This window comes from Notamacropus eugenii, chromosome 2 (genome assembly GCF_028372415.1).
Source record: "Notamacropus eugenii isolate mMacEug1 chromosome 2, mMacEug1.pri_v2, whole genome shotgun sequence".
NCBI lineage: Eukaryota > Metazoa > Chordata > Mammalia > Diprotodontia > Macropodidae > Notamacropus > Notamacropus eugenii.
The window spans coordinates 431,540,011-431,551,665 of record NC_092873.1 but is presented as its reverse complement, the minus strand read 5'-3'; the positions used below and the strand labels follow the sequence as shown (position 1 = coordinate 431,551,665).

The 11,655-nt window shown below is 36.1% G+C and overlaps 1 protein-coding gene across 7 annotated transcripts in view; it reads left to right on the top strand.

Moving 5' to 3' along the window:
• Nucleotides 1-11,655, top strand: part of LOC140529363 (complement decay-accelerating factor-like) — a 45,086-nt gene that overhangs the window by 11,281 nt on the left and 22,150 nt on the right. For all 7 annotated transcript variants that reach the window (XM_072647971.1, XM_072647968.1, XM_072647969.1 and 4 more), the window contains 5 exons: nucleotides 409-600; nucleotides 4,219-4,318; nucleotides 6,259-6,344; nucleotides 9,593-9,781; nucleotides 11,462-11,644. In XM_072647971.1, the coding sequence (XP_072504072.1) occupies nucleotides 409-600; nucleotides 4,219-4,318; nucleotides 6,259-6,344; nucleotides 9,593-9,781; nucleotides 11,462-11,644 (750 nt within the window). The remainder of the gene's footprint in view (nucleotides 1-408; nucleotides 601-4,218; nucleotides 4,319-6,258; nucleotides 6,345-9,592; nucleotides 9,782-11,461; nucleotides 11,645-11,655) is intronic.

Here is an 11,655-nt window from a genome sequence, read left to right as displayed (position 1 = left end):
TTCCCTGGTTCCAGCTTCCCTTATGTGTATTATTTCCCCCATTAGAAATACATTTCTTTTATAATTATTTTTTCACTGCCTAGCATATGTGCCTGTTATGTAGTAGGTGCTTAATAAGGCCTTTTTTTGTTCATTTGATTATCAAGGGATTCCTGGATTTCTTCCAGGAATGTGGTAAGAGTGATAACATTTTAAAAAAAAATGCAGAATAACATCTCTCTTCTGCATATTCTGTTGAATTAGAAGCTCATTCCTCTATAGACAATTGTAGAGAATTTTTTGGTATATAGCATGCCAAGACATAGCATAGGTTTTTTTTTTCTTTTGTAAGCTTTTTGAAGAAAATATTTGATTATCTATTCATTACTGCATTCCTTTATTCCTGTGCTTTTTCCCTTTTCTTTTCAGGTAGCTGTGATGCCCCAGGTCGGTTCACTAATATGCAACTGAATCCCATATTCATAAATAAAAATTACTTTCCTATTAACAGCACTGTGACTTTTGTGTGTCGGCCAGGACACACAATTGATAAACTTGGTCAGCTCATCAGTATTTGTCAAGATAATGGAACATGGTCACCTGTCTCAGGGTCTTGTAAAAGTGAGTAATTCTATCACATATGTTGTATCTTAGTGATTATTATTGGAATTTTCCATTCATTTATGTTGAATTGCTGAAACTATATTCTTTCCTATGGTGCATTTTTATACTTAACTACAGGCTGCTATATACTTTTAAAATATTAATTGTTTCCAGAGAATTTTTGTAACTGTTGTTTTTTTCAGCAATAATTTTCATTGATGCTTTTTGTTTTTAAACCAGTTATTTCAGAATATTTTTCCCTCCAGCCCCCCCACCTCTTATGAATGTACCTTTGTACCCAGTGATCAGTCTCTTTAACAAACAAAACAAAACATTTACTCCAGCATATTGAATGCATCTAACCATTTGCATTATTTTGCACCCTTAGTTTCTCACTTCTTCACCAAAAAAGGGAAATTCATTTCCTTATCTCCTTTGGTGCAAGTTTAATAATTAAAATGACTTAGCAGTTGACTTCATTTTAGTGCTCTTTTCTTTTTTTATTTAGTTGAATTTATTGTTCTTTTCAATTTATGTCATTCTGCATTACTTCATGAAGTCTTCCCATGTATCTCTGGTCATCAGATGTTTTGGGTTTTTTTTTCCCAAAAATTAAGTTTTTCAAAAGAATTGCACATTTAACCATATGAAAGAATACAATTCTAAGGGTTTTGTGTTCAGACAAGTACTTTAATATGCTGTTGATAGAGCTATGAATTGTTGTAACAATCTGAAAAATAATTCAGAATTATGTGAGAAAAGTAATTAAATTCTAAATAATCTTTGAGCCAGAGATTCACAACTAGGAAAAGAATGAAACACCTCAATATTCACATGATGTTTAAATACTTTTGTTCAGCCATTGCCCAATCAGTGGGAATCTATTTTGTTTGTCATTTTTTGCTACCAAAAATTTGCTGCTATAAATATTTTGAAATTAGAACAAAATGAGCTATACTTGGTCATCTAGTCTAGCTCTAGCAGAAATAAGTTCAATAAGTTTGGGCATTGAGATACCTCAAGTTGATTCAGCTGAGCAAAGCTTCCATGTCTGAGATGCCCAGGGTGATCTATTAGAGCTCCCCAAAGTGACTCCTAAGGCAGGGGGGAAGTGACATCAACAGCCTGAACCTTTAGTTACTTGAGTCAATCAGACCTCGAAAAAGGCTTCAGTATAAGGTATACTTGCCAACATGAGGAGGAGATGGAGTTAAAATACTGCTCCTTCCACACACCGTATATACCACAATGAACCCAAAATGTATGTGCAACTTGGATATTAAAGATCAGACCATAAAACAATTAGAAAACAACTAGATCAGGTACCTTGAACAGCAATGACTAGAGGGAGAATTCTTCAACCATACAAAGCAAAAAGAGAGATGATGATGAAAGATAAAATCAGTAATTTTAATTTACATGAAATTGAAAATATTTTCCATAATCAGTGCAATTAGGAAAAGAAGGGAAACTTTTGATTGAGAAAAAAACCTTTCTATCATAGCCATGATAAAGTCTGATATCCAAATAAAGAGCTCACACAAATATTAAGGTTATTTTCTAATAGATCAGTAGTTAAAGGATAGGAACATAAAGTTCTCAAAAGAAAGGCAAGCCATCAACCATTTGAAAGATGGCTCAATAAGGGAAATGCAAATCAAATAATGTAAAAAAATGAAAATAAAAAAATCTGAGATTTCACTTCACACTCAACAAATTGGCAAAGATGACTAAAGATAGTCATGGTCATTATTGGAGGGGCTGTAACCAGATATTGTTACTAGATCGCTCAGTAGGTAGAACACAGGCCCTGAAGTCAGGAAGACCTGGGTTTAAATCCAGCCTCAGACACTTCCTAGCTGTGTGACTCTGGGTAAGTCACTTAACCCTGTTTGCCTCAGTTTCCACCTCTATAAAATGAGTTAGTATCTTTGTCAAAAAAAATTCCACATGGGGTCATAAAGAATCAGATACAACTGAAATGACTGAACAGCACCAAAGGCAGCTACCCAAAAGTGGTCAGAGAAATACAGGTCTTATTCAAATATTCATCCAACTCTTTTGTGCTAGCAGGGATGTCTGTTGATTAGGGCATGGATAAACAAAATGTAGTATGTAGATGCAGTGGGATATTGTATCATTAAGAAACAAAATGAAGAATTCATAGAACCGTGGGAAGATTTATGTGAATCTATGTAGAGTGAAAGAGGTAGAGCCAAGAAAAGCGGTGTCTAGTATGAGGACCGTGTAAGGGGAAAAGCTAAAAAATGACACTGAATGCTGTGTAATTATAGTAACCCAGATTAGTTCCATGTAACAGCTGAGAAAATGTTTACACTTCCTTTTCTTGTAGAGATCAGGAACTGGGAGTGTGAAGCATTTGTACTCAGAAAAAGTTAATGTGTTGGTTGGATTTTTTTTTTCCTCTTTTAAAATTTGTTATAAAGGTTGGTTCCATGGTTAAAGAAAAATTGAGGATGGTATAAAAATCAATTAAAAGTTAAAATTTTTATAATAAAATTATATTCCATTAAAAAAGAACACTGTATCTTTTGACCTTATTTGGAGAGGGGGAATAACTCTTGGTCTTACATATTTATGTTTATTCCCCAAATGTCTTGACTGCTAGATTTTTATCAGAGATATTTATACAGGCTTTTTGTAGTTGAGAATTTTTATTTCTATCCTAATTGTATTGATTTTGTTTGTGCAGATTTTCTTAGTTTTATGTAGGCAATGTTGTCTGTATTCTCGCTGTTGACCATTTTGTTGATAAAGACCTCTACCTCCAGCCAAGTCTCCATACTCCTTTATTTTGTTATGCTTTTCATGATTAGTTTGCACATCCATTGGGATCTTACCTTAGTGTATGGTATAAGACAATTGTAAAAAATCTGTTTTCTTCCATACTACTTTTCAGTCTTCCCTGCATATTTTCTTGATAAGTTTTTTTCTTTGTAAATTATGAACCTTATCTATGACCTGTAATGAGATCTATAACAGATTAATCAAGAAAATATTCTGGTGAATTTGAGGATTTAGTTTTTATTTGGGCCCAGAAAGAACTGATTTTGGTCTTTCAGTCTTTGAGCCATGTCAGAAAGCATCAGGGAGCACGTAAAAGCTCCTTAAGAGCAAGGGCTGTTGAATTTTTGTCTCTATATTCTCAGCACCTAGTACATTCCCTAGCACGTAGTAGGCATTTAATAAATGCTTGTTGGTTGTTGTAGTTTGTGTTATATTCGGTGCACTCACCAAGTGGCATCATTAATATTCTTCTGTTATTTGAGGTACTTAATTTAGAGGCAGGAAATCTGTGATTAAGCCTTGTCTCTGACACTTCGTAGCTGAGTGAGAGCAGGCAAGTTACCTAGCCCTTTGGGGCCACAGTTTCCTAATCTTTAAAATGGAAATAATGATACCCATTGTGCCTTCCTCATTGGGTCACTCTGAGGCTTAGATTAGGTGATTTGTGGATGATAGATTGTTAGATAAGATAGCTGTGAAAGACCTAATTTAAGGTATATCAATACCTTTCTTGCTGTGTAGATAGTGATATCTATGTTCATGTGTGTGTACCACTTTTAAAACTTTACAATACTATGTAAACGTTAACTTTTTTTTTTTTTTAACCAGAAAAGTCATGCCCACATCCAGAAGATTTAGAACATGGTCGAATTGATATACCCTCTGATATCTTGTTTGGTTCACAGATTGTATATTCTTGTGATGAAGGGTAAGTTGTTTTTCTTAAAGAAGTGGAGTGAGTTAACTCATTTAGTTTTGTTATTTTGTTTCACTATTTCTAAGACTTGTAAAACATCCACTATAACAGGCATCCTTTTCTGGTTGATTGTATTTCAGTGATGGCTTTACAGCACTGACTGTCATAGTGTGGATTCTTGAAGGCATTGCCTTTGTTAGTACAGGTTCTGCAGATCCCATTAACCTGGAAAGGCATTGTGGTATGGCCCAGTGGTGGCTTGTGTACTGGGTGCTCAAAGGCAAGTCCAGCAAAGTTTGGAAATGGCATTACTTGACTGACTTAAGGTGATAAAGCTTTTTGGCCATGATAACTCTCAAAGGTTTTTTACTAAGATGTAGAAGGGTTCATCTCATCCACACTAATGAAATCATAGATCATCGAGGCATTTTAGTATTTGTATTCTCATTTTGTAACACTGATAACATGAATATTTCATTATAGTAGAACACCTCTCCATATTTCTTGCTATCTGCAATCTTTTTATCCCTGTCCCAAGAAAAATGAGAGAGAGGCTATAGGATAGGATATAGGTTGTTATAGGTGAGGGAGTTACTTCATCTGAGAGGTCCAGTCTCTATCCTTGTATCCTGTTGACTGTCATAACTAATTATAAACATATTGCAAGTATCTAGTTTAATAGTGGTCACTGAAGATTTTATCAGACAACCAACTGAGCCTGTTGAAGGGAGCAGTCATTAGTCTTGTTTAACTTGAACTTCAACCCAGGAGGCAGGCCTGAAGGGTGTTTACAAAGGAGCTACTTTTTGTTTTTTTTAGAAGATACACTCTTCACATTCCTGAAGGAAGCTGTTAGGGTGAGACCTCAACGTTGCTTACCTGCCTCCTCTCTGTGCTGGAAATGCCCATCATGAATCTTGAGTAGGCATTCTGTCAGTGGCTTACAGCCTGAACGGTCATCGTTTGTTTGATTATTTGATACACCAGAATATTAGAGTGCTGCAAGATAGTGGTGCTGTGGTCGTATCAGTACTAAATATTCAAGAACTACTTGTTTTCTCTTCAAAATAATTCCAAAGCAAATGTTGGAGAGAACTGAGTACTTGTTGCAAGAATTCATAGTACAATTAATTGTAATTCAGTACATGCTATTCAACAAATATTTATTAATTGCCTACAATGCACATGTTGTATAAGACATTGGAAATACGAAGATGAAATTGGAGTTCTCATGAAACTTTAATTGTTTCTCTACATTAGTAATATGGGAAAATTAATGGGAATATAGAGATAGAAAACCCTGTAAAGATATTTTCATTAACTATCCTTCCTCTAGATAACTCTGAGTTAATAGATATTTTGTACATAGTAGCTACTAAATAAATATTATACTGTAGTTTATACACAGACATATAAAATGTGCTCCCTACCCTCAAGTAGCTAACAGTCTGTTTGGAGATATAAATTACAGGCATATAAAAAATTCATTCTCTAAATAAGACTGGTATGATAGTAAAACATAAAATAAACATATGCAGATAAGTACTGGAATTTCTAGAGTTTATTCTTGGTTGAGATGGCAAGGAAAGATTTCATAAATGAAATGACAAGCCCTGGAATGATATAGAAAATTAGGTAGGCAGATGTTGATGAGGAAAGGTATTCAGGTTGGGGTAAACAATATAAACTAAACAAGGCATTTAAAAAATAAGGGGGACATTGAGAAAAATTGTCTGGCAAAGTCAAATTCATGGTTAGTCTTTGCTTATTTAAGGATTGGGTATCAGGGCAGTGTAAGTATCCTTCTTTGATTAAGTTGTAGGAGTTTTAGTTGCCACTTTTATGATGTATTTCTTGAACCTTTATCAGGACTTTGATGTAGCTGTAGTTTAGCAAGATGAAGGTGACGCACCAATCTCCTGTTGTCCTATAACATTTCCTCTTCTCCTCAGCTACACTTTAATAGGTGATGCTACTAGACACTGTGGCATTTCTGGAAACAGAGTTCAGTGGATTGATGATGTTCCATTCTGCAGAGGTAAATAAGTAATGGAGTTATACACCTTGAGAGTTGTTTGGATATATATTTGTAAATTGTGTGGTGTTTATCTTTTAATCTGTTATTCAAAATGTAGATTGAAATTCATACTAAAATGCAACTCATCTTCAAATGGTCTTGACCTAGCATGGTAGTGCAGTGATCTCCAACTTATAAGCTGGCTATGTTTCTGACATGCATTTGCGAACTACGACAGTCTTCTAGGTTAGCTTACCAAAACACATGTATTCATGGTGTAACTGACTTATACCAATAATACCAGCCTGAATTCTTGAGGAGAAGACCAAACCCAAAGCAAAATTTAGAAATAGGCAACTTTTCCTTTTACACCCTCCTGTCTCCTAGTGCCCTTCATGCTGCTGAAAGCCTGACACTGTATGCAGGCCCACCTTCTAAAGTACTTCCTACTCTGAAATTATGTACTTGTTTCTCCTTGCCTTTTCTGCAACTGGGTATTCTGTTCCTTTCATGTTGCCATCTCAGCTAGGAACAGAACAGTCAATAGTGAAAATGTATTCAACAGGAATGTATGTGTAGATCCTATATATGCCATCTCAGGGAGGGAGGGGAGTGGTAGGGAGCAGGTAGGGGGGAAAAAATCTAAGTTTTATTAGTGATTGTAGAACACTAAAAATAAAAACAAATGAAAAAACAGAACAGTCAGAACTAATTCACACTGAATCCTTCAGTTCAGTAATGCAAATATTTATTAAGAGCCAGCACTGGGGATATAAAGAGAAAGAACAGTTCTGTCCTGAGAAGCATTTGCTTGGGGGCAGCATTTAAGAGGAAGCTAGAATATAACATTAAGTAACCAATAAGATGAGCCTTAGAGTGAGAGGGCACTAGCATACTAGGGGAATCAGGAGAAGCTTTCTGTTGTGACAGTGGGAGAATTGCACCTGAGTTTGTCCTGGAAGGAAGCCTAAAGATTTTTGTAAGTGAGGAAGGCAGGCATTCCGGGCACAAGGGGTAGCCTACACAAAGGTGTGAAGGTAAGAAATGGATTCGAAATAAGTCTGAAAATAGGCTGGAGCCATATTGTGAAAGGCTTTATTAGAGTGCTGCAAGGCAGTGATGCTATGGTCCTATGAGTACTAAATTTTTTTTTAAGTATAAAGCTGAAGAGTTGGTTTTATCTTGATCCTCAAGTTAATGAGGAACTGTTGAGGCTTCTGAACATGACCAGACTGTGGTTTAGGAAGATGATTTTGGCAGCTCTGGATGCAAGGTGATCAAGTAGAAGTGTGATGTATAAAAAGTTCGAGAGAGAATTTCTGGTAATAATGTTATCAAATTATTGATAAAAGGATGGTCATTGGTCTGTCTCTCAGACCACAGACAAATCATGGACCGGACTCAACACTTAGATGACCTTGGAAGAGCGGGTGTCCCTGAGGATGGAAATCAGTTCTGATTGTTTAACAGTTAGGGAATTAATATAAGTAGAGGTGGATCAATATAATGAAGGGCTGGGGACATGATTTTGATCCATTTACTTCCAAATCACCCCCAGCCTTGAGCAATTTAATCACAGAATTTATCCCCAGCCAAACCTGAGTGAAACACAGTGGGCAGAAGTCCACCTAGATATGATGGTCTAGGTGGGTAAATTCTTGGTAGCGATCAGCAATGCCCTTCAAAGACTGGGCTCCAGACAAGGAAGCAGGACAGGGGAAAAGCCTGGACCTTTTTCATAATTGATTATTAATAATCATTTCTCTCCAAAGGATGTAACAGTAATCCAGGTAAGAGGTGGTATTTGGATTTCAGTGGTGGTCATGTGGGTGGAGAGATAGGGGTGGAAGTAGAATTAAGTAATTTTATATAGGGTTTGAGGGAGAGTGAAGAGTTCAGGATGACAAACTGCAGACTTGAGTGGTTGGAAGGATAGTGGTGTGTCCTCAACAGAAATAGGGCAGTTTAACAGAGGAGAGAGATGGGATTGGGGGCAAGATGCTGACTGTTTATTAAACCCTCTGGAGAGATTTGTTTTCTAAAAAGAAATGTAAAAAAAGAAAATGTACTAAGTACATTAAATCTCTTAATTGGTAAAATTTCAGGCTTTTCTGACATAGTGAAATGAAAAAGAACTTTATAAACATCTTTTTGAATTGGGAGACAAGGATCCTAGGCAGGCCTTATTCCCTTCAATTTACTCCTGTTTTTAGAGAAGCACATATTTATTAAATCTCTATGGCATACAAAGTCAGAAGCACTGAAATCAAGACAAAACTGTGCTCTGGGATTTTACATTGTATGCTTGATAGCACATGAACCTAGAAAAGTAAACATGTGATCATTTGAGGAAGGAGAGGGCAAACTAACAACTCTGGAATCAGGAAAGGATTCCCAAAGGACATAACACCTGAGCTATATCCTTAAAGGAATCTCAGAGGTGTGTATGTATGAGGGCGATTGGGGAGTGGTGAACTAAGGAAGGAATTTCATGCACAAAGGGCAAACAGTACAAAAGCACACCGAGGTTGGACAGCAAGTAAAAGGTGATGAGGGTCTAATCTGGATTATTGACCACATGAGTACAGGAGAGAATGGATGTCAGAGAAGTGGATGTAGAATTGGCAAGACTTGGAAAGTCATTGGATATGATGGGAGAGGTTTGGGAAAAGGATAAGTCAAAGATAAATTTCAGGATTGCTAACCTGGATAACTGGGAGGATGCTGGTACCCACCACGGTAATAGGGAAGCTTCACAACTCCTTTTCTTCTGCTTCTGGAGCCACATTCTTCAAAGATTCACTTGTTCTCTTTCACCATCTTCTGATTTCACTAGTTCTCTCCGTAGCTATAGGTAAATAAGTGTCCTAATGGCTAACAAGCAGGACTCCAGGCCTTCTCTCCCACCTTCTCTTCTGCTGGCTGGCTTCTTTTTCCAAAGCAAAACTTATCTTTTACCTATCCAGCACAAAAGCTTCCCTAGGACTCTTAGTGGTCCCGCCTCAGAGCCTGACACAGGCTATTTCCAGGGCATAAAGAACAAGTGCCACTTCCCTCTTGATACCCCGGGGAGGCTGTGGGCAGGAGCAGCTCTTGGCCTTCTCTGTCCCTCAGCCTACCTCTTCACCTCCTTCATCTTCTTGGCCAGTACAACCTTAGGTGGAGTTTCAGCTAAATGGCTAAGGTTTTATGTCCCTTTGAAAGTAATATTTTTGGTTCAGCAAATGAATAAGAAAATTCTAACATTTAATTTTTTTCTTTCCTGTAAGTTAATACTTGTGCACCGCCTCCAAATATTCAAGATGGGAAGCACAATAGTGTTGACAAGGATTTGTTTACCTATGGTGAGACAGTGACATATCACTGTGATTTAAATCGTCGATTTTCGCTTATTGGAGATGCCACCATTTTTTGTGATAAAGATGGACAGTGGAATAAGTCACCCCCTCAATGTAAAGGTGATGGATTTCTTTAGGATTTTTCCCTTCTTGATCTATAAATAGTAAAAGACTACTTTGAAAATAATCATAATGGGCTTAACAGTGTGTAAGTAAAAGCAATGACCATGTCTCATGCTTCTTTTAAAATATGCCTTTAATCTAACTCAATATGGCAGGTATAGGGTAAAAACTGATTTTGTTTCTAGAAATGTTGTTACATATTCCTAGGGCTGTAAATGATTTCTGTAATGTGTGCTTTTGGGGGTCTGTAATATGATGGTGTAGATATTCAAGGTATTTGATGAGGATTCAATTCAAGAAAAAAAATCTGTACCATTATTTTCACATAAAAATTTACCACTAATTTGAGAATATTATCACTACAAATGGAATGAAAATTTTCACCTACTATACTTGCGTTGTAGGTTTACATTTGTGTCACTTGTATGTTGAGTGAAGTTTGCTGATTATTCATCACCCAAAGAAACAGAGCTAGCATTAGGCTACATGTCTCCCCTGTAATGCTAAGTCCCTTAGACACTTAGACCAGGATAACATGTTTAAGCTATAGGCGTGGTTAAGTTAAAAACCATTTTTAAAAAGCTGAAATTAAACAATAATGTGAAGTTCTAAGTTAATGATATTATATATAAAGAAAGCTTTTAATAACAGTATAAAATTTCTAAGGAAAAAATATCCAGTGTGTCTTTGGAGCCCTTATTTACTTATTTTCTTATTGTTGTAAGGCATAGTTTTGATCTGATTTTGGTTTTATTTCCTGACAGTTTAAATAGATAGCTCTTTATTAACCTTCCTTGAATCCTGAAGTCATACCCCAACTAAGACTTACCTACAATTCTGAATGTTTAGAAAGGCGTAACATCATACAGGTGTAGACATGTTGATATTTTAGTTTCAGGCAGGACTTGACAAAATTATTTTTTTATTTAGAAGCTAGTGCACCCCTCTCCAGCCAAATGCCCTTTTCCCCTTAAACATAATGACGTTAACAAGTGTTTTCAAATAGTAAAAACAAAATACTTTAAACTATTTCCCCACCATGGAGTTGTGAACTTGTCTAATTCTGGAGAACAGTTTGGAACTATGCAAAGAGCTATAAAACTGCATACCCTTTGATCCAGTAATACCACTACTTTATCCCAAAGGGTTCAAAGAAAAAGGAAAAGACTTATATGTACAAAAATGTTTATAGCAGCTCTTTTTGTGGTGACAGAGAATTGGAAATTGAAAGGATGCCCATCAACTGGGGAAAATGACTGAACGAGTTACGATAAATGATTGTGATGGAATGCTATTGTGTTCTAAAGAATGATGAACCAGGATGGTTTTAGAAAAACCTTTTGACACAAACTAAAGTGAGCAGAGCCAGGAGGCCATTGTACACGGTATAAAATGCTATCTACCTCCAGAAAGAGAATTTAGGAACTCTGAGTGCAGATAGAAACATAGATTCTTTCACTTTATTTTTCTTTGGAATGTGATATATCTAGAATAAAAATGTCATTTACTTTAGATTTTAATCATGTTTGTCATTTATTTTAATGTTTTTTATTGTTGTGAATAGTTTCCTATTTGTTTTTTTCTGTCCTTGAGGTATCATTACCCACACCAACTACTGATCTATCCCTGCTTCTTCAAAGCAAACTTTTCAAAAACTTCCTACATTCTCTTTTGTAGAAGTCAGATGTAAAACTCCACAAGTTGACAATGCAATCCAGATATCAGGATTTGGATCCTTTCATACTTATAAAGACACAATTGAATTCACATGTAAAGATGGTTATATCTTTTATAATAACAGCAGAATTACCTGTGAAGCTGATAATAATTGGAGCCCTGCACTTCCAGTTTGTTATAAAGGTACAAAAATC